Source organism: Equus quagga, chromosome 18 (assembly GCF_021613505.1).
Source record: "Equus quagga isolate Etosha38 chromosome 18, UCLA_HA_Equagga_1.0, whole genome shotgun sequence".
Classification (NCBI taxonomy): Eukaryota; Metazoa; Chordata; class Mammalia; order Perissodactyla; family Equidae; genus Equus; species Equus quagga.
The window spans coordinates 13187484-13210817 of record NC_060284.1 but is presented as its reverse complement, the minus strand read 5'-3'; the positions used below and the strand labels follow the sequence as shown (position 1 = coordinate 13210817).

At 41.0% G+C, this 23334-nt stretch overlaps 1 protein-coding gene and 1 long non-coding RNA gene across 3 annotated transcripts in view; both read right to left on the bottom strand.

Moving 5' to 3' along the window:
- ST6GALNAC3 (ST6 N-acetylgalactosaminide alpha-2,6-sialyltransferase 3) overlaps positions 1–4728 on the bottom strand; it is a 496695-nt gene extending 491967 nt beyond the window's left edge. For both annotated transcript variants that reach the window (XM_046645637.1, XM_046645638.1), the window contains exon 1: positions 4625–4728. In XM_046645637.1, the coding sequence (XP_046501593.1) occupies positions 4625–4642 (18 nt within the window). In that variant the 5' untranslated portion in view covers positions 4643–4728. The remainder of the gene's footprint in view (positions 1–4624) is intronic.
- Positions 4729–15766: 11038 nt separating this feature from the next.
- LOC124229814 (uncharacterized) lies at positions 15767–21250 on the bottom strand. The gene is made up of 3 exons (XR_006886002.1): positions 21136–21250; positions 18667–18783; positions 15767–16091 (listed from the first exon to the last, which is right to left on the bottom strand). It is a non-coding gene; the product is annotated as an uncharacterized LOC124229814 (long non-coding RNA).
- Between the last annotated feature and the right edge of the window lie 2084 nt (positions 21251–23334).

Below are 23334 nucleotides of genomic sequence, written 5' to 3'. Positions count from 1 at the left end.
CAAGGCTTGACCAGAGCTGTGATACTGTGCTAGGAGTTGAAAGATAAGGAGAACTTTTGTCAGTGGAGGAAAAGTGATAGCAGAGGGAATTTCCTGCAGAGAAAACAGCATGTACAATAACAATTCATAGCTAATAATTATCAAGGACTTACTGTATGGCAGGTTCTGTTCTATTACTTCTAGAAACTACTTCATGTATTCCTCATAGCCTTAAGCAGGAGACACTATTGTTGCTCCCATTTCACAGATGGGGAGACTACAGCTTAGAGATCTCAAGACTGGAACAGGTTGGTCTGACATCAGAGCCCAGGCGCTCAATCCCTACGCTACACCACAAAGGCACAGAGCTGTGAAAGGAGGCGCTATGTCTACAGACTTCGGTAAGTTCAGATAAGTGTCTGCACCACAGCTAAGGGAGTAGGAGGTGGTGAGACCAGACATGTGGGCAGGGGCCAGATTCTGAAGGAACTCGAACGCCAAGCTAAACAGTTGGGTTTATCCCACAGGGGTTGGGGAGCCAAGACAAGCATTTAAGCCTACAAATGGCTTGATCAGCACTGCACTTCAGCACAATACTCTGACAGCGAGGTGGAAGATGGGCAAGATTGCAAGGAGCCGGAAGGAAAGGAGGCTATTTCAAAATACAGACCAAATACGAGGCTCTGGAAAGGCGAAGGGAGTTAGGATAGAGAGTCATGGGCAGATCTGAGAGATTTTCTTGAGATAGAATTGATGCAAGATGGTGAAGGATTAGGTGTGGGGCAGAGGGAAGAAGAACAAATGAGAAGACACCAAGTTCATAACTTGACATCAACCTTCATCCAAGTTCCTGTCAATCAAGATAAATGTTCTACAACGAGAGGTGACTGGTGGAGAAGATGACAATAGCTTTGTCATGCACCTATTGTGATACTGTCTAATTACCTCACATTCATAAGTCTCATCAACCTGGCAAAACCATAACCTTCTCCAAGGCAGAAACGACTCACAAGTGTCTTGTGTCTCCATGTCCACTCAGGGTCCACTTCAGGGCTGGATGCAAAAAATCCTGAACACAACTCACCAAATATTTGTTAAGTATCGAAGGTGTACAAGATACTGTGCTTAAAAAGTACTGGCCGACCAAAGGCACAAGTCATAAAAGAAAATACGAAAAGGTTTATTACATAAAATTTTAAGGTAGCTATAGTTTGCAAAAGAACAAAAACAAATGGCTAATATAAATTTAAAAGCTTACTTCACTAGTAATCAAATAAATATACATTAAATATCTTTCTTGTCTATCAAATTTTAAAGACTTTTAAAACACCCCATGGAAAGAGACTGATCCTGACTTGATTGTTCACAATGGCACAGCTACCAGGAGAGCATCGCAAGAAATGGGCCTACTAAGACTTGAAGTTGTTTTTACTGCAGTATATCTAGCCTGTCCTCTCTAATGTGTAGATAGTCTCATTTAACCCCCAGAATAATCCATTGAGGAATGCGTGGTCACCCCCATTTCAGAAACTGGGGCAGTGAAATCAAGAAACTTACCTGTGGTTATACAATTAGTAGGTGGTGGAGCCATAATTAAAACCCACATATTTCTAGCTTCAAAGCCCATGCCATGTGGAGTATGTATTCCACAATTAGATGACTATTGAGGTAATCATCATTCTCTTATGAGAGCCAGCTCTATGCATGAGCACCAGCCCTCACCATGCACAATACCTTGAGGGGATAGCTCTGTATGCCCCCAGAGACCGCCCTTCGCTGCTATGGCATGGGCTTCTCCTCCTAGCTAGTGAGAGATTCCCTCTATTAAGGTCCATAGTGTAGGAAATAATGATGCTTTAATCAACCTCTCTGCATCTCAGTTTTTTCATATGTAAAAATGGATAATAAAATCTACCTCAAAAATCCGTTAAGAACATTAGTTTTTGCTCACAGAATAAAGGAGACACTACCTCAAAAGTTATCTTTCTAAAACAGAAGCTCCATCGCAGAAAATCCTATTCGGTCTCCAAAACCCAGCTCCAACATCATAAGTGGAAGCCTGCCTTGATTACCTGATGAGTGGGTTCCTTCTCTCTCCCTCTGCACTTTATGCACATTATGTCTTCCACAGACCTCTGCTCTTCTTCACATTGTACATAAACATTCATTGACTTTGCTATCCCCCTTACTATACTGTAAGCCACTGGAGAAGGGAGTCAATAGTTTACATATCTTGTGATGCCAAAACCAAGTCCAGGGCTGGCACAGGGTGGACAACGTTTCCTTTCAAAAACAAAAAGGCCATCATTTTACCCTCCCAAAACCCTGCCAGACAATTATTATAATTTTATGCATTCTATACCTAGGGCAAATTGAGTTTCAAGTTGCAGTAACTGTCTAAAATCATACACCGGAGATCAAGCTTGCTCCAAATCCAGGTCTCTGGACTCTCCACTCCACCAGGTATGGCCTTTCAAAGACAAGGGGTAGAGGCCCACCGCAGGCCATCTAGGCCATCAATGCACAAAGGTACTTTGTTTCTCAAAGGTGGGAAGGACTCTGAACGGTATTAGGACATCTGAAAAAGTCACCCCCTGGGGAAGTACAGGGAACAGCATTAAAGTATAAGGAAGGTTGGCAGATCTGGGTCTAAATACAGGTTCTCTGTCCTTAACCCTGTAGCCTTGGGCAAATTTCTCAAACTCAGAAAACTCAGCTTCCTTATCTGTAAAATGGGGTTTTAAACAATGATGCTCACTTGGCAGGGTTTGTTCTAAGAATAAAAGCTATAATATATGAAACAGGCTGAAGATACAATACAATTAATTAAACTGTAGTTATTATTATATGTCAGAAAAAAATGGCGCGTATTAAATGCCAACGCCACAAAGTATTTTTCATACTCTATGTTCTTTCATCCTCACAGCAAGCCTGGGGAGCAGGTGCTATTATTCTGATCTTATATTGAGGAACCTGAGACTCAGAAACAATTAAGTCACTTGTCCAAGGTCAGGCAGGTAGCAGTTGCTGGAGCCTGCATTCAGACCAAGGTCTTTCTGAGCGCAAAGCCTTTGCTCTCTGCAGTTTACCTGCCTGCATCCCAAATTAGTTCCAGTGGAAGAAAAATAGGGAGCACGCAGATATGCCCTAAATGTCTGAGGTCAGTGTGAGGTGCTGGAAAGGAAAGGTTGACCAGACTCATGTGTAGCTTGGGATGTGTATTAAGAATGCTTGGAACACGTGCAAGGTGAGGCAGGCAAGAAACCAAATGGGAAGAAGACAGCCAACAATAAATGTCATGCTCCTCAACTTTCCTTTCAGCTAATAATACAATAAATAGTAGAGATGACTCATCTTCATATTTCAGTTCTTGCGCTCAGACTATCCAAGGGAAAAATTCCATAGTGTACCCACCTTATCTTGCTACCGTTTGTTAGGTCTCAGAAAATAGTCGGAAATCAGAGGAAGTTCAGGAAAGTCACAGGAAATACCTCATCTCCTTTACTCTAAGAAATGGAAACAAACTCTACCAGGTTAGGCTCTTATTTGCATCATTCACACCAAGACATGTTGGAAGAGGATTCAGGTAACTAGTACAGCAGTAGATGGCTTCAAATCACCCTACAGAGAAACAAACACTATTTCACAATAGCACAACAAAAAAAAATGTTTTCTGGTGTTTTCCTCTGTCACACACAGCTCCCCCACGCTTGGAACAAATAGGCCTTTGCATTCTCCAGTCAAGGCCCCGGAAACCTTCATGCTGTGGATGATCGAAGCAGTCAAGAGTCAGGTTAGACGCGGGTAGAAATAGCAGTGCAGAAAAACGAAAAAATAAACAAACAAAACCTCTTCCCCTGGGATGAAAAGTTCTCAAGTGAGGCACTCACACCAAGTCCTGATGCCACAAGACTGTGAACCCAGAAAGATACTCAGTCCAGGCTAAGAACCCAGACTTGGAGAAAGAAAACTCAACAAAGAAGGGGTGGCCGAGCAGACTCTGATAGGGAGTAAAATCATTATGTCTTTTCAAATTTCTGAGCAAAAAGAGGGTTCAAGATTCTCTACTAATAAATACGTTCTCCTGTGAACTTTTCCAAAGCAGAGCTAATAGCACCTAGAGCTAGCAGATCTCATAGAAAACTCATTCCCGAGGGACTACCTGTAAACTCAGAAGTTTCTCTCTCCACATGGCCAAATGTTCGGTAGACCCCCGCTCTGCTCACTCTCACCCCCATTCAAAGTGCTATCCCGCTCATCACCAATAACCCATGCCCAGCCACTCCTCCTCTCTCTGTGGCCCCCGAAAGGCCTCAGGCAACGGAGCCGCAGGACCCGCGGGAGCACCCCTCCCCTCCTCGCCATCCCCTTTATTCGGCACACAGCCCTGCTCTCCCCTGGAGCCAACAGTCTGCAGCTCCTTCGATGCAGGCGCGATCAAGCAGGAATGGTGGGAAGAGAAGCTATGCCAGCTGCATGTTTCAGAATCTCCCTCCATATGCATTTGCCAAAGGAACAAAAAGAAAATCAACGCCAGGAAAAGACAACTGAGATGAGGATGCGGTGGGACCGCGGCTGACTCCGTGCCTTTTAGCAGCAAGGGGCTGGCCAACCACGCGTCCGAGCCACAGATCCGAGTCGTTACCTTCAGGATGCAGGCCATGGCGCTTCGCCGGCCCTCCTGCCACCGAGCAGCGGGCGCGCCTGGGTCAGGGGCAGTCCCGGCGACAGGCTGGAGGCTGGTACCGCGGCAGGACAGCTCCAGCCCACATTCCCGCAGATCCAAATAAGGGGACCGCGGTGTGAGCTGCGCGGGCACAGGCCCCGCCCCCCGCGCCGCGGCCCCGCCCCCGGCCCCGGCCACTGGCTGGCGGCCCGCGAGGCCCCGCCCCCGGGTCACGTGCCGTCCCGGCGGCCTCCCTTCGGTGCTCGCTACTTTTTCTTTTCTCCTTTTTTTCTTTGAATGTTCTGTCGTTCAACGTATACAAAGTCTGCTCAGCAGCAGGCAGCAACCTGGGTCCCGCTGGGGAGAGAAAGCGGCCTTTTCTTCTCCTCGATTCGGTCTCCTCTAACAGATCAGAGAACTTGCAGACATTTCACACTTTTAAAAAAGTTAAATGGGTTTGGAATCACCCCTCCATAGGCTTGGGCACATCAAAGGATTCTTCAAAAGTAGCAAACGAAATTCTCTCTGGGCTGTTTAATGATAGAGCCTTCGCTCTGCTTAAAAACTCTGTGATGAGCTTATCTAAAATTAATAATTTGCTTTTAATAAGACGCATAATTACCTATCGACGAAAGATGCCATGAACCTTACACTGTGTGTAATATATTTTGTGTATGTACACATGCACACACATATATATACGTATATATAGGTATAGGTAATATATATAATTCATTGCTCTTTCCTCTTTAAGCTTGTGTGTTTATGAAAAACGTGTATATGCGTAAATATACAGTAAACAATATGTGTATATATGAAAATACAGTATCTTCCCTTATTCATGATTGTATATGTACATAAATTGTGCGTGTGTGCACATGCACAGGACTTTACTCTTCCCTCTACAAGTTTAGAATTTGAATGAACTTTGGTGCAACTTGGATAACAAGGTTAGACTAAAGCTTCCAGTTAGACTTGGAAATGCAGAGAGGCCGTTTTTCACCATCCATCTGAAACTGATGCTAAAACAAAGGGTGATACAGTGGCTCTCCCTAAGGAGGCAGGTGGTGTGGGAGAAAATCCATTTGGGGTCCTCTCCACCCCAACTCAGCAGGCCCTTTTTAAGTGAAAATCAACAAGGAAGGCCCAGAGCCCAAGGAAGAACTAGCTAAGAGAGGCAGAGTTATTTCTACAAGGAAAGTAACATCACACACATAGCGGAAGAAGGGAGAGAGCATTTTGTGTATATATACAGATTTCTGCCACTTGGTCTGGCAGAGAAATTTTAAAACCAGGCCTGAAATATTTACCCAAAAGAGGTTTCACTTGCTACAAGCCCTGTCTAGTTTGCCTACATGGAATCAGAAAAAGCACTGTGGGCTGCTGGTGGCTGTGATGTCATGAGATTGGCTCCAAACCACAAGGCAGAAACCAGACTTTCAAGGGATTTGGTGTTGTCTTTATGGGAACATTCAGAATCCTGAGAGAGCAGGAAGAACCCCAAGAAAAGTGTTGCGGAGGCTGAGACTGGACGAACTGCCTGCTCCCAAGAGAGGTTCCTCTTTCGGTCTCCCTGAGGGACACACCCTGCCTCCCTCTCCTTCCTCCAGCCTCTGCTTTGAGATCTGCTATATTTTCAATAAGAAGTCCTTGACCAGGACTGTATATTTTAAACCACTGCTTTAGCTCATAGTCTTGGTGAGCCAGGAAAACTCAATATTTCATCCATTTATTAATTCAACAAACCTTTCCTGAGCTACTACTAGAAGAATAAATCTTTTCTCAACTACCACTAACTGGAGGAAAAAACCTTTACTGAGGTACTACAGGACCTGTCGGAGACGAGTGGGAAAGATAAGAGATAGGTGATAATATAACGTGGTAAGGTCCTTAACCAAAGTGAGAGCAAAGCTCTAAGGAGAAAGGTACTGGGCTTCACAAAGTGGCAGGTGGGAGGGCAAGGGTGGACAGCGCACATCATTCTCTCTCCAGAAAGTCTGCGGGTCTGATAGACAACACAGCAGACACTAGTGAGCAACCTGGATGAGGACTTCCTTGTGGGGTGACCTTGGTCAAGGTTCTTAACCTCTCTTTAATCTTAGCTTATAGGATAGTATCTATCCTCGTGAGAATTAAATGAGATAATGTTCATCAATGCACTCACCTCAATTCCTGGCTCTATGAACACTCTCAAAATGGTAGCTCTTTATCTAAAGGAAAAAAAACCTTTTGACTAAAGGTAGCTTGAGGCAGAGGATGAAGAGGATGATTGCCATTCATCTTGGATGTCTCAGAAAGATAAACACTGGTGAGGCAAATATTTTGCATCTTGTGACTTGGGCATGCCATAGCGAGGGCTTTACCAGCTCGATCTGTCTTGAGCATAGCCTTCTCAATTAAATTCTCTCCCATCCATGTCTACACTTCCCAAAATGTCATTTTTTTTTATTAGCATCCACAAGTTATGCCTAAATACAGATAGGAGTAGATGCATATTTATAATAACCTAAATACAAGCAATAGATTCTAGAATAAATCTGGACCAGAAGTTTTACAAAACAATGTTAACAGTCACTGCTTCAGATGGATAGCAGTTGGATGGAAATAAAAACAGGTTCTGAACCTATTAGGGAATGGAGTTGCAGCCAGATTTGTGGGAGGGTAGGATAAAGGGTATGGCCAGGATTTTTTTTGTTTTAAAACTGGCCAAACTACAGGAATAGCTTAGTTTAGCCCATAGATGTAGCATAAGTTTCCAAGTCTCAAGTTATATGACTTCAAGCCAAAAGCCTGTTTCCAAAAATAATAATGACAAAATGGAGGCACCTTGCAATTAAATGCAATATCCCATTTGATCCTTGCAACATCTCTATGGATATTGTCATCCCCAGTTGGTCAGTGGGAGAACAAGGATTTGAACCCAGGTAGTTTGACTTCTGGGTCTGCCATCTTACCTACTACATTCAGTTGCCCAGTATGTTGGGAGCCCTACCATTTGGCACCATTCAGATTTAGTCTTTTCTCTTAGGTTTGGTAGTCAGAAAACCTAGGGCAAATATCTATCCTCCCCAGGATATGTGCTAGGATACAAAACCTAGGGCAAGTATATAAGTATGTGGGAGATAGACACACCCCTCTATCTAAATGTAGAGGATACGTACACTCGCCCTGTATCTATCAACCTTCAGCCCCTGGATCCTACTTTACCAAAGACATTGCACATCCCATCTAGTCTTCACGTACAACCAAGCTATTACCACCTTCTACCGTGAGAATCATCTCCCACCAAAGACAATCACTGCCATATCTAGCGCTTGCTTCCCTTCAATGCAAGATCCTTGGGTACCGGCCCTGTCACGACATCAGCCTCCGTGGGGTCCTCATGGCTCCAATTGGTCCATCTTTTCTCTCCAGGTCTTAAGGCTGAGACCTCATGAGTTATGACAAGTCATAGGCTAAAATATCCTATTTAAGTTCAGTTTTGTTTCATTGTAAACAGTCCCATTACCAAGTAATTCTCAGAGGTACAACATATCGTTTCCTGATAGAAATAGAATTAAAATGCAGACTCCCATAACTTTTCCAATTTCATCTTGCGCACATATTAATTTAATCTATTTATATTCAACACAGAATCATTTATTAAGGTTTTAATTGAATCTCAACTTTTCCCATCCAAAGATTTTAAATGAATTCCAGATACCATAAAATTCTCCTTGTCATCTACTCCACAAATTATGCTTCCATGGGAGACTGTGACTGGAAGATCCATTATACAATGGGAATGGGAATGCCATTTTTTTACATTCTGAGCCAAAATAGGAAACGATTTTTTTTCTATAAACCATTACACTGTTGCAACTTTGACCCAGGAACCTTTTCATATCCTAAAGAACATGTCTATCTGTCGTTGTCCACGTGTGTGTCTGTATCTATGTCTGTGTTCAAGTATGTCTGTGGCTGTGACCTTTTAGGTGGATATTTATGAGAATATATTGCATGTGGGTTAAGCTAAATTTCCCTCCATTTCGGATAGTAGATTATTCCAAATGTCATCCGTTTTGCATTCCCAAGACTTGAGCTTACTGCCTTGTCAAAGCTTTACACACTTCTAATGCAGAATTCATCATTATCCCTGACTATACTGATACTTATCTGGGATGGACGCCAAAACAAGTTATGCATGATTTAAAATTGCATTTTTAAAATATTATATAGTTTCTCATTCTCCCTTAATGTTTTCCCTTAGCTTCATCTCAGCTGTACCCTTCCTATTGGAAGTTCTCATCTTTTCTCAAAAGACGTTTTTTTCAAATGAACCAAAAAAGAAAAAAATTAGATATCTGTTTTTAATTAAAAGAGAAAAAATCTGAAACTAATGTTCTTTACCTAATTTTCATTACCTAGAAGAATGTAAGATTTAACCAGATTTGATTTTCTTAAAGAATTCTCCCTCTAAGATTTTTTTAAAACATAATCAATTTAAAGTAAAAATGGCTGGAAGCACTGGCATGTAGTTTGAATTTGGTTTGTATTGGATTTCTCCAAGGCTATTGAAGGCTCCGTTATTAATTGAGTCTGATATTTCTTAACCACATTCCCCAGAGTTTGTTTACTTTTTATTGTGAGGTTCTTCCCATGCGTGTTTCTCTACTCTTCTTAGATTTCATCTCTTACTGAGGCTTGGTGACATGCTGCCTTAAAATATTAGAGTGGAAATTCGGTATTTGAAATGCATCCATGGGGGATCTGATGGGAACATCCACGGGCGGGGGGGGGGGGGGGGGGGGGGGGGGGGGGGGTTGAACAGTTGGCCTCCTTCTGCAGTTTGCTATGCCTGAACCATTTTTTCTCTAATGAGCTGGCCCTCACAAACCCTCTGCAGAGAGCTAGGATTTTTCGCTAATTCTTTGTGTCAATACAAACCCTCACTTTTGTATCTATGTCTGAGCTGTTGTAGGAAGGGTAGGAGAAGAACAATGTTATGCAATCCAGAGAAGAAAAGTCCAAGGAAAAGTCATCTAAATGCACTCTCAGAGAAGCCTCCAGACACAAGGTATTGTTTTGTGTCCATCGACATCAAAATCTGTGAGAGCTGCTCACGGCACACCTGTGTGAGGTTAGGATGGACAACCTGAGAGAGTCCAGGGCTGTATCCCATCCAGAAAAGCCGTTCCTACTTTTCAAGAGCAACAAGTATAAAGCAACAGCGGGCTTAGGAATCCAAAAAGTTTTGTTCATTTGTTGATTTAACACACATTTCCAAGCCCAGGCGATGTGTTTAGGAAGCAGAGACGGTTTGGCTTCTTCCTATATTCAAAACCTTCGATGGTTCCTCTTTATCGCCAGAGCTTGGTATATTTATAGGCCGGCCAACATTCCTTTCCACCATTATTGCCTGTTATTCTCTGACACTAGGAGTCGACAAATTTGTCAGTAAAGGTCTAGATAGTAAATATTTTAGACTGTGTGGGCCATTCAGTCTCTACTGCAAACTACTGACCTCTGCCACTACAGCACAAAGGCAGCCATAGACGTAAACAAATGGAGAGTGGCTGTGCGCCAACAGAACCTTATTTATGGACACTGAAATTTCAATTTCATATAATTTTCAATGTTATGAAATATTATTCTTCTCTGGTTGTTTTTTTCTCCAACATTTCATCTAAAAATGTACAATCTCGTCTTGGTTCCGCAGATGCACAAACACAGCCTGCAGGGTAGATTTGGCCCAACAGTGGTTTGCCATCCCCTGTCCTGACCTTTGCACTTTTCATTCAGCCAGATTTTGCCATCCTTTAAGCCCAGATCACATCCCATTTGGCCTGGATGTCTTTTCTCAGACCACTCCAGTCTATTGTAGTTTCCTCTACTTGAATTCCATGGATTACCGGAAAATTTGCAAAATTCTTTGGCAATTAATCTCATCCTATCTCGTGGCATTTCTTCTAGCATTAACTTTTATTACCTACATCCCTATTTTGCCCTTTTTTTGGTCTTACTTCCTGAATAAATCACAAGCTTCCTGGCTTATTTTTTCTTTTGCATCCTTCACCTCCCTCTGCCCCAAGCAAGGAAATGCAGCAACTCTGAAGGGGAAATTAAGAATGCCAGATGACAAGGTGTTAGCAAACCCAAATTTATAAAATTGAAAATCAGATTGTCTTACCATTTTGGACACTACTCTAAGATTTTGAGAAGAGAATTTTGGATGTATCATTAATCCCCCCATCACATAAGATATTCTCAGATCATCTCAGATTTCTCTGTAAGGTGTGTGTCAGATCATCTTAGTCTTTTTTATTTTTCAATCAACTGAGTGATTACTTGATTGAGATGGATTGTGGAGTCCATATTTAGTGACAAGAGTGGCCTGTAATTACCCCTGTGGGTGTTCTCAGTTGATTGAGAAATCACTGATGCTTTTCTTCTAAGTGGAAGCTGCCTTATTTCCATCAGGATTTAAAAAAAAAAATCACTGTGCAGAATATTTTTTAATCTGTCTTAGTGCTTTGTTTAGCTGATATTTATTCTCATTAAAAATGACTCACTGACTAATGATTTTTTGATTTTTTTGTCAAATCATTCGACTTTATCTTTATTTTCATTAAAATGAAAGGAATAGGCTCTTATAAATAAATCTGTTTTGTCTAGTACATGAAGAGATCTGGATTTTCAAAGGTATCAAATATTTAAATAACTGAGTTTGTAGTTTTTACTGACACCTTTGTAATTAAGAAAAAGTAAGAAGTCACATACTAAGTAACGGCATATTCCAAATGAGATTAGTCTTCCCTCCGAGTGGTGAATTCAGCAGTATTTAGGACAAGCACTGCATGATTTGAACACTAGAAAAATGAAATGTCATTCCCTTCACCTTTCATCAGCTTACATTTTAAAGGAGTTACTCACAGCTTTCTGCATTTTTGAATTGCAATAAAAATTTGCCATTTAAAAATAGGTGAAAAATAGTAAACCTCCTCTCTCCCGATAAACCAGCCTCTCTGTGTTTTCAACAAAATTATGTCTGTTAGCACAGCCATTGGATGAACCCAAAATCAAAAAACAAATAAGACTACATTTGTCTAAACATATAAAATTGTTTAGTATATATGTCCTGCTCTTTTCTTTGACCTGTTTTTCTTTTTTTACTATTTCTGGTCTTCCCATTACCCCATGTTACCTCTTCCTTCCTATACCCTTTTTCCCCTGGGAAAGCTCAGCTTAAATTTAACAAGAAAATTAAAGACCAAGGGAGATATTTTACCTTGAGAAAGTAATATTTTGGCTCAAATATTTGTCTGAATAAAATGCAGACACTCAAAACAACTGATAAAATTTGTGAAGGGCCTGAAATTTTACCCTACATGCAAACTAAGTAATTATCTGCACATTTTTATGGCTGTTGGCTAAGCCTTAAGACGCTGGGGCCAGAGATACAGGACTATTTATTATTTACAGTCATGGGACTATTTATCACCCACAGGCAGAATATCAGCATTTGCACCCATTCCTCAAGCCCCAGTTCCCACCACATAACTTGAAGAAAACCACATCCCTGCACCCTCTGCGGGTTGTGTTTAGTAGACAAACTCTGAGCTTAAACTGTTATAATGAGCAATAAGCATGCTGGCCTTTTGCTTCTGAGGGAAACTCTTTCTTTCTTCCAAGACTGGTAGCTCTACAAACATCCTTGAAAGGATAATCCAGAACAAGGCATTCTCTACCTCCATTTGCAAGATATACAGAAAGTTAAGAGGCCAAATGAGAATTGTCTCCTACGAAGAATTCCATTCTCTGGACGTGCCGTTAGGAATTCTGACTGATGTGGTACTCTGTACCTATTTTCAACAAATTTAGGCAACTGGAAAAGCATATGAGGCATTCGGTAGTGTTTGTTGAATGAATGTGAATTGCCTCAAACAATTTTTTGGAAAGCGGAGTTTGTAAAAATAATATCGATAATAAATAATTGTAAAATATACACAGGTTCAAAATATTTATTTCTCCTCCAGCCGCAGACCATATTGCATCAAGATGCTCTATGCTTTAAATTAAATATTTACCCATTGACTTCAAAAATGTTTTTTATTTAATTTTCTTTCTGTTTTCTTCTGCTACACATATACACACACACGTATGCACGCGTGCATGCACACACACTTCTGATCTTTCTCTTGGCCAGTGATTACATAAAATATTACTAAAGTTTTAGCTATGTAGAGAATGGTGATGAATTACTGATGAGTAACCAATGCTCTGTTAAACATTCAAGGTGCTCATATAACAAATAGGTTTTTTTCTCCTTCTAAATTACACTTCTTTTTTTTTCCTTCTTATTTTCAAGCAACCCAAATATTCACATGCCAAGCCCTAGAAGGAATTAGAGAACATAAGTGTAGGGGGCCCTTTGTTCGCACAATTGCTCCATCTATTTTTGAATGATATGAAGCTGTCACACAGACCTGGCTGCTGCACAAATGTTAATGACGTCTGAGGTGGGCATCTGAATTAACCCTGTTTTCAAGCAAGACAGTGCTACCTTAATCCATCTCGGAAAGGAGAGGACCCATCGTATTTGAAAAGGAAACTTTACAACATTCTTTGGGAACCCTCAGCTCCAGTACTTCTAATCTTTCCCAAATCCTCCTTTATGAGAAACCCGACATTCTCCTTGCAACAAATTAAAGCTCTTCCCTCACACAGAACTCTGACCTCCCAGTCTCTTTCTGGTCCCGCATTCCTCTTGGACTCTCCACACTCCCGCTCCAGCATCCACGTGTGTCTGCTTGTTCAGTGCACTGGGGCCTGAAATGTGTGTCTGGTATGGAGCCTGTGGTGAGAGACATAAAATAAACACTTTCCACTTCCCCTCAATGGTAAACTTCCTCCTCTTCTCAGGCGTCTCTTGTCTGCAACCGGGAGATGGGAGTGACATCACTAAACATGTAATGTGCGGCGTGCTGTGGGGTCAGCCGAAGGGTAATTTTTAGGAAGCATGCGTATTCATGAGGCAAATCAGTGTTGGCGTTGAGCAGGGACACTTAGCAAAATGATGCATTTGGGATGGCATTTCTGCAGGGTACCGTCCCTGACGCCTCGTGCACCAGCCCAGCCATGCTAACAGTCAGCACACAAGTGACTCCTTCATGGATTAGGAATAGCAAAATAATGAGATTTAGCCAAGAGTTTATCTTGAATGAAAGCAAAGACATGCTGTCAAGTTAAATACTTCTGGAGTCCTGCAAGGCCTTCTTTCAGCTCTGCGCCTCAGGGTGGACATGCTCAGTTATCATTCACGTTCAGGATGTTTTAAGGCTAAAACCCACGCTGACCCTAGAAATAAGCAATGCTCCTTCTCCTAATCCAAAATGTGCATGTGTTAGGTGGGAGAAGGTGGCAGTTAAGAACAGAATGTGGAAGAATAAAAACACAAATACAAAACGATATCTCTCTAAAACCATCACCCAGCCTGAGCATGAGATAAGACTTATAGACAATCTACTAAATGACTTTAACTCTACGCGGTTTTTATCCCACTCCTCACCCCCACTTTTCCTTCCACCTCTGCATTTTTTTCACATGGTATTCCTCCACTTGGGTGGTCTTCCCTTTCCTCTTCAGCAGTCAAAATTTAATTTATCTTTAAATACCTAATTCAAAGGCTACAATCTATATGTTGACCATCCTAACAGGACATATTTGTTCAAAAAATTCATGGAGCCCTGAAGAAGACAGGCACAGCTCCCGGCCTTACAGCTCTGGCAGCATCAATTCCTCCTCCAAACTCCAGTGGCCTTCGCTCTAACCCTGATTCACTTGGCAGTTAGGACATTCTTCTATGTATGGTGAGTTTTGTTGATGGATCTCTTTGATAGGCCTGTTCAGAGATTTTGCCATCCTTAGAGACCCCGAGAAGGATGTCAGACCACAGAGCAGATCTCCAGACACATCAAAATTTAATTACGGCAATGGTGGAATAGGGCCAAATAAATAAACTGTGCTTTCAATAAAATGATCTAAGAGTCATATAGAAAACTCTTTTGCTTCAGTTCTTGTGGTTAAAAAATGTTTCTGAATGTGCTTGTCTGCTTTATAAGAGCAGTATTGCAAAATAACGAATATTTCTTTAAAGGCTGATATTTCCCAGGGTCATTCTTAGCAATAATAGTTTTCACTAAGCAGAACTATAGATGGACATAGGCTGGGAAGTTGGGCTTAATAAATAGTGATCCAAAACCATGCTCAGGAACTCAAAAAATTCCTTTCATTGGTTACTGTCTTAGCATTGCTTCTTTTTCATCAAACAAAGTGCAAGGGGAAAAATTCAATTATCTGAAGTTTCCAGCTAGTTGAGTTCCCATGTAAATTATTCCCATAGTCATTAGTCTATTGGGTTACAGCTGGGCAAATCAACTGTGGAGCGATGCTCTCTGATCATCTGCCTGTGGTGTGGCGGGTTATCTCTCACGATATTTAATCAGTAACCGCAAATTACCCGTATTTCGAACAAATGAGTATTTAACAATTTAATAAAGGACTCTGTCAACATGAGCTTTAACAACATAATCAAACCAAATGAAACATCAAACAAACACAATTATAATTACATGATGTCCTGGTTAAGTCTCTCATTGTTTCCTGGGTACGTGGCTCGTGTGCGCGAGTAAGTCACAGGTCCTTGTGGGAAGGGGCTGCGTCTGCTCTTTCTTTGATTCCTTGGAAAGGCCTAGTATGACGCAAGATGTGTAATCAAGCCCTGACTGAAAAATGTTAAGGTGTCCCCTCCCTTAATATCTAATTCATCATAGAAACCCTACTAACATGCAAACTAACTATAAGGCAGTCCAACAAAGCACATGCTTGTTTTTCTTATGGAAATTACCTTGATGTTTTAAATATGTATATACGTACATATATTATATATAACATATATAAGAAGAAGAAATATAAATACATACATACATATGCATACACACACACAAACACACACACACACATATATACACACATACATTATCAACTTCTTGCTCACCTCAAAGTGTTTCTTTTTTGGTGCCCCTATTTTGCCAGTGCTTTTAGATATGTACAGTTTGCCTATTGGATAATCAAGCATTGCATATAATAAAACCACATTGGGAAAAATAAACACAAGAAAAGACTTTGCACGGAGACCTGGGCAGAATTCAGCAGCTGGTTCTGACCCTAGGTAACTTGTCTTAAAGGAAGTATTCCATTAAGCTATCAATCTACTGTTGAATGGCCACACCAGACCATTTGTCCTAGAAAATAGAATTTCTTGGATGATGTGGTTTTCCTAAGATACTTGGAAACAACACGCCCTCTTAATATTCTTGCCCGAGTCAATGAAATTCGAAGAAGTTGACAAGTTTTCACAATCCATATCATTTTACTGTTGCGTGAATGCACTTAGAATTAAAGATGCCTAAGAAAGAAAAAAAAAGCAACTCAGAATCCATTGTCATAAAATTTACTTCTCCTGTCAGAAGAGAACAGCTTCGACTCCAGTTTCATATCCAAAGTATCCACGTGTGTTATGGTTCCCCTCAAGCAGATACAATTCGTTTACCAGCAAATTTCAAAGTTGGAGTGAACTTTTTACAGCACTCTCCTTGCAACTCCTGGTTTTCAAAGCTGGTGTCACTATTTGTTATGTTTTTTAAAGCAACTGTCTCCTATTCAAATTCTTATGCATCCTCTAAACTGTGTTTCTCATCATGGTTGTGTGCAAATACACTGAGTTTAAAAACAAATATGATTTTGAAAGACGCTGTGTTGCTCTAACAAAGGGAACATTGTCCATCTTCCCTGACAGCCTCTCTCTAATTAAAGAGGCCATGAGGCTCTGCAGAATGCGGGCTCCTTAAACACGCCCAGCACCCTCTGTCTTCACAGCACACACAGTGGAGACAACAATTTGTAGCTTACAATTTCTCCTTCCTAGAAGAAAATTTAATAACGTCCCAGAAGGGAAAAGGAAACAAAATTTCCTGATGGAGCATACATTTCTTCTTTTAAAATACCAGTGGCTGGGAGATTTGGTTAGAAAAAGGGCTCCCTTTACCAGCAACTCTGAGCTGTCAGTGTGTAGTCAGCCTGGTTTTTTGTTTTTTTAACAGCGGCTTTTCACTTATTTTATCCATACTCATAAAGCATCTTTGACATTCTGTTTTCCCAAATCTGGCTCTGCAAAAACACAAAAGCTGAGAGATCGTTTCATGACTAGAAATGGCAATGTCAACTTCCTCACTTTCTAAGTGTCATCTTAAGACAGACATTTTGCGCAAACAACCAAAGATGTGCTGGTCCACACTAACCCTTGTCTGTTTGCAGCCATAATGTTCCACATTAGAGCTCACAAAGGGAAATTTTTCTCTATTTTTCTAAGCTTACTCTCAGTATTTGCCTAGTGAAGCTCATGTCTACAGCGCCTCACATGGGCACACATATCTATACAACTTTACAAAAAGAATGTAATAATATCTAACATAACAGCATGCTGCTTCTAATTTCTTTCCATTTCTTTATGAGAACTGTTTATTCAGTTAGAGATAAATCATTACGTATTATAAATTAGGGCAAAAGTAACAGCAATAGAAATAGTCTATATTCATGCTTTAAAGCTTCCAAAATAGTCCATTCCTATCCTTTCATTTGACCTTCACAACAAGCCAGTGGATCAAACAGCTGGTAAATGTTAAGGAGAGATACAAAGTCCAACTCCCATGCTCTAAACCAGAGATTCGCAAAATTTTTCTGTAAAGGGCCAGATAGTAAATATTTTAGGCTTTGTGAGCCATATGGCCTCTGTCGCAACTAATCAACTCTGCCATTATAGTGCAAAAGGAACCACAGGAAATATATCAATGAATGAATATGACTGTGTTCCAATAAAACTTTATTTGCAAAAATAGGCAATGAGGTGCTAGCCCCGTGGCTGAGTGGTTAAAGTTCTGCACTCTGCTTTGCTGGCCTGGGTTCGTAGGTTCAGATCCCAGGCACAGACATACTCTACTCATCAGCCATGCTGTGGAGGCATCCCATATACAAAATAGAGGAGAACTGGCATGGATGTTAACTCAAAGCTAATCTTCCTCAAGCAAAAAAAAAAAAAAAAAAATAGGCATTGGGCTGGATGTCTGGCAGGCTGTAATTTGCTAGCTTCTGCTCTATACCACTATGCTTTAAAGTCTTGAGAAGGTAAAAGTCACAAGACACTTACAGGCTAAAAATATTGGTCTTCAAGGGAAAGAGAGATTACAGTTGAGCTATCAAAAAAGGCTTTATGGCAGAAGAAGACTTTAGGAGGGCCAGAAATATTGGTTAGATCTACATATGGGCACCAGAGGGTTGGGTGATTCATACGAAGAGGACAATGTGAGCAAAACCCTGCTGACGGAGGGTGGAGTGGGGTATGTACAGGAGGAGGAAGTAGTTCAGTGTGACTGAGACACACATATGTGAAGAGGACCAGTGAGATAGCAAAAGTGTAATTTTCCTTAGATAAAAGTATCTTAAACTAAAAGATAAAATCTCATTTCACAAAAAAATTGGAAACCATTACATGTTGTGAATAGAGGGGTAGCAGGAGAGAGGAAATACTTATTCATTCTTCCTCATGATGATCAGAGAAATTTGCATCAGAGGACCTAAGAACTGAGCTGGGTCCTAATGAGTGAGGATACATTTCCAGTCGTAGTGAACTGATCTGACACGAAAGGACCCCAATGAAGGATGAACTTGTACCCACTAGACTAGGGAAGTGATAAGACAGCCTGCCATCTCCCTGCACCATGAGTGGAAAAAAGTCAACTGTAGGAATCAGAATCTGTGTGGTGTATTCAAATTATTTGCTAGTGATCTGTTAGTCAGGGATTCAGGTTGAGCTTGACCAGAGGGTTCTTCTGCTCTACTTAGGCTGGAGTCATTTGTTCCCCTGCATTCAGCTCATGGGTCAACTGGGCTGAGTGAGGCTGAAGGTCCAAGAAATCTCCACTCACGTGTTTGATCCCTGTGGTGCTTCTCCACTTGGCCTCTCCCTCCATATGTAGATCGTGTGGGCTTCTTCACATCACGGTGGTGGCAAGGAGTCAGGCTTCTAACGTGATGATTGGCCTCTAAAAGGGAGAATTCCAAGTGGTGAAGGTGAAAGTTGGGACTTTCTTAAGGCCCAGTCACGGAAGTTACACGGTTTCACTTCTACCACATTCTACTAGTCAAAGCTGGTCATGGGGCAGCTCAGTTGAGGGGAAGGGGGAAATAAACTCCACCTCTTGATGGGAGAATGGCAAGAACACATTGTAGAAGAGCTTGTGGGAGGGGAGCTGTTGCTGTGTTCTTCTCTGGAAACACAATCTACCATAGAAGTGTAACACAAAAATAGGCCGGGACCTATGAAACCTCTAGGGAGCTCGCAGAGGGAAACTCAAAACCACCACCATGACCCAGGCCTGCGAGACTCACATGGAAAACAAACGCTGCTAAAAGTGAACTTGTGATCAAAAATGAGAAACCACATAGGGAAACAGGATGTAGACACACCAGAGAGTGGAATTAGCACAGCGTGACCTGGGATAAAGGAAGAAAACGAAGGAGACAGAAATAAATACATTTAAAATGTGCAAAGAGCTAAAGGCAGAAGCAGAAGACATAAGGCAAGAACCGGACAGTACAAACGGCAAGCATGTTTGAAAAGTATTAAATTGAAATTTTAACAGTGAAAAATACATTCATTGAAATAAAAATCTTCAACAGGTGAAAAACAAATTAATGAAATGGAAGATAGACCTAAGGAAATTATTCTAGCATAAGTGTAGCACAAAGAGCTATAAGTATTGAAAATGTGAAATATGAAAGGGCTATTAGGAAACTAGAAAGTTAGAATAAGAAAGTCTAACATATATCTAATAGGAATTCCAGGAGGAAAGATTGGAGAGGATGAAGAAGAACCCATATCCAAAGAGATCATGGCTGAGAAGTTTCCTGAATTGAAGAAAGAAGTAAGTTGTCGGATTTATGGATCACTGCAAATCTCAAGCAGGAAAAATAAAAACAAGTCCACAAGAATGCACTTCTTAGTGAAAATGCACAATATCCATAACAAAAAGTAATCTTCAAAGCTACTGGAGGAGGAAAGCAAGACCCATTAGCAATTGGACTGAGTTCTCCTCAGCAAAGAAAGGTAAATAATAGAATAATATACTTATGGGCTGGCCCCATGGCCAAGTGGCTAAGTTTGCGCACTCCGCTTTGGTGGCCCAGGGTTTGGCTGGTTCAGATCCTGGGCGCAGACATAGTGCCACATGTCAGGTCACACTGAGGCGGCGTCCCACACACCACAACTAGAAGGACCCACAACTAAAACATACAACTATGTACTATGGGGAGGGCTTGGGGATAAAAAGAAGAAAAAAAAAAAAAAGAAGGATATACTTAAAGCATGAGGGAAAAGAACCATCACCCAAAAATTTGTGTGGTACTATACTATCATTCATGATGAGGGCAAAATAGCTTTTGCTATGAAAAACAGAAATCATCGAGTCAGATTGTTTTTTGTTACTCACCTTTTTTCAACATATTTTATGTACAATCAAGTGCATCCGTTTTAAGAGTACAGTCACGCACCGCATAACAATGTTTCAGTCAACGACAGACTGCATACACAATGGTGGTCCCATAAGATTAACACCATATAGCCTAGGTATGTAGGAGGCAATACCACCTAGGTTTGTGTAAGTATACTCTGTGACGTTTGCACAATGGCCAAATCACCTAACAACACATTACTTAAACTATATCCTCATCATTAAGTGACACATGGTTGTATAGTGTGATGAATTTTAACAAATATTGCCTTGTAACCACTACCACAAGCAAGGTACAGAGCATTTCTCTCATCTTGAAAGGTTTCCTTGTGCCCCGTCCCAGCTAATTCTTCCACCCCACTCTTGCCCCCTAGCAACCACTAATCTGCTTTCTGTCATTATAAACTAGACTCATTTTCTTCTAGAGTTTTTTTAATGGAATTATACTGCATGTAATTGTTGTGTCTGGTTTCTTTCACTCAACTTAATGCATTTGAGATTCATCCATGTCATGTCTATCATGAGTTCATTCCTTTTTATTGCTGAGTAATATTCCATTGTACAGAATAAGAAACTGATGCTTCCATATTAATTTCAGGCAAAAGAAAATTTAAGTCAGAAAGTACTATTAAGGTTAAAGAAGGACTTTACATAATGATAAAAAGCAAATTACACCAAGATAGTAAAATAAATATGAATTTCAATGATCCTAACAAAATAACCACAAAGCATTAAAGTAAAAACTGACAAAATTATGAGGAGCAATTTAAAAATCTACCATCACAATCTAATCTTTAAAAGACACTTGTCCCAGCAATAGATAGACCAAGCAGTCAAAAGTGAGTAAGGATACAGAAGATGGAGAAGAGGGGTGTTGAAACTCACAATGAGCTGGTCAGCGGAAGCTTCCCTGAGAGAGTCATCCGTTAGTCCAAGGGCCTCACGCTTACACGGCAAAGGATCATCACATAGCTCCACCGGAAATGGGTTAAAACGCTCTTAGCTGTTTTGTAGGACATTGGTGACCAGGCTTCTGGGGAAGATTTAAAAACAGAAGTAGGATGCCTTTTTCTTCTCCATGAAATAAAGACCAAAATAACAACAGTCATAAATAACATTAACTGAGCACTCAACATGAATTAGGCAATATGCTAAACACTGTGCGTGCATTATGCCTTTTGCTTCTTGCACCAACTTTTGAGTTCATGGAAGAGGAAACTGAAACTCAAAGAGGGGGCTAGTGAGTAGCAACATAAGGACCTGAACTTGTGTCTAATTCTAAAATCAACACTTAACACTACCAGACCATATTGTGTCAGCCTAAAACCGAGAGTTCAAACTCCCACCACTAACTGCCACTTCTTCTGACAGCAGCGCACATTCCTGACCCGCATCCCTACTAAACCAAAGACCAGTTCATTCTTATTCAAACTGTGGAGCAAAGACTCAGCTGGACTATTTCTCACGTAAAACATTCCATCTGCAGAGAAGCAAGACAGGCTTATTTTTTTTAAACAGTCCGCCTGGGGCTGGCCGTGGGTTGGAAGTGAGAGGCAGCAGGGTGCCAGGGTCGTGGCTGACAATGAAACGCTGGAGATCAGTGCTGGGGAATGACATGCAGACACAGCACATCAAAGCAGCGAGGAGCAGCCTGAAAACAGCCCCAGCTCCCCGCTGCCGGAGGTGGGGTGCTGTAGTGGTCCTTGCTTAACCACTATCTGATTGCCCATAACCATAAAAGTCAGTGCATTGCACTGCATTTGCATGGATCTTTGCTTCCTGTGACCTCAACTCTTACCTCACCTCCAGATCTTCTTGCAATAAATAAATAAATATTTTAATGCAAGACACACACAAGGGCTCATGGATTTTAGAAAGCTGTAAAAACTTGAACCTGAATGAATCCCACATGTTTGTGTTACCTCATCTAAACTTAGGTTTATGAAATCAGCACTTTCCATAGTCTGAATTATGTCTTACACAAAAGAATAGAAAGAAATAACTCATTGGTATTCTGCAGAGAACTTGTTTTCTGCAGAAAGACTATGAGGAGATAGAGCATTGAGGGGAACTAAATAAAAAACCTTGGAAGATAAACATTACCTTAGCTGTTGCCAAACCCTGCGTAGGTTGGCCACCTAGAATGAGGTCTGGCATGTGGTTGGTGCTAAATAAATGTTTGGTAACAACAGTGAATAATTATAATACTTTAGAGGGCTTGGAGCAAAACTACTGTTGAATTAAGTGAAATGAGTGCTATACTGTGTTTACATGAGCTAAAAAAAGGAACAGATGAGCAGTTGTTAAGTGAATTTAATCAAACTGGATCACCAACTGCCTAGGTTCAAATCCCCATTCTTCTGTGTGACCTTGGGCATATTACTTAACTTCTCTGTGGCTCAGTCTCCTTTGTGAAATAGGGGCTATAGAGTTATCTCCTTCTAGAGTTTCTGTGAGGATTACATTGAATTATATGTGTAGGCATGTGGCAGAGTGCCCAGCATGCAGTGGGCATTTGGTGAACGTTAGCTGTTGTCTTTATTGTTATTTCTTTAGGTCACTTCCTCTACTGTTTTACCTTTGTGAACAAAATGTAATCATGACAACTTCAAGGAGACTTTTTAACTAGAGGGTTCTAAACAGTTAAACCCAAAACTCCACACCAAAGCTGACTTTCTTTCCATGGCTAATGTGATGGTGAGTGTGGCCCACTGTTATATAAACAGTGAACCTTTATTCTTTCTTCTCTTCACAAGACACTTGCCCTTAATGGAAACAGAAAACTGACCTCCTAATTAACATTTGCAGAAATATGGCCCTATGATGCACCAATTTTAGTCAAAATAGATAAGTGTATAAGAAATGCTCTCATAGGCTGTGAACTAAAAACAGCTGTGGCTTCAGTATTAGAAGGACCAGAGAGTAGGTTTTTATGAAGGAAGAACGTGTCTGCCTGTTCTCGGTCACTGTAGCTCAGGGCATTGGCACAGTGCCTGGCATACACGGAGTTCCTGGTAAGAGAACATGGATGAGAGTGCCTAGTTGATTCTTCTCAGTGATACCATGTTGCCCTTTTGACTTCAT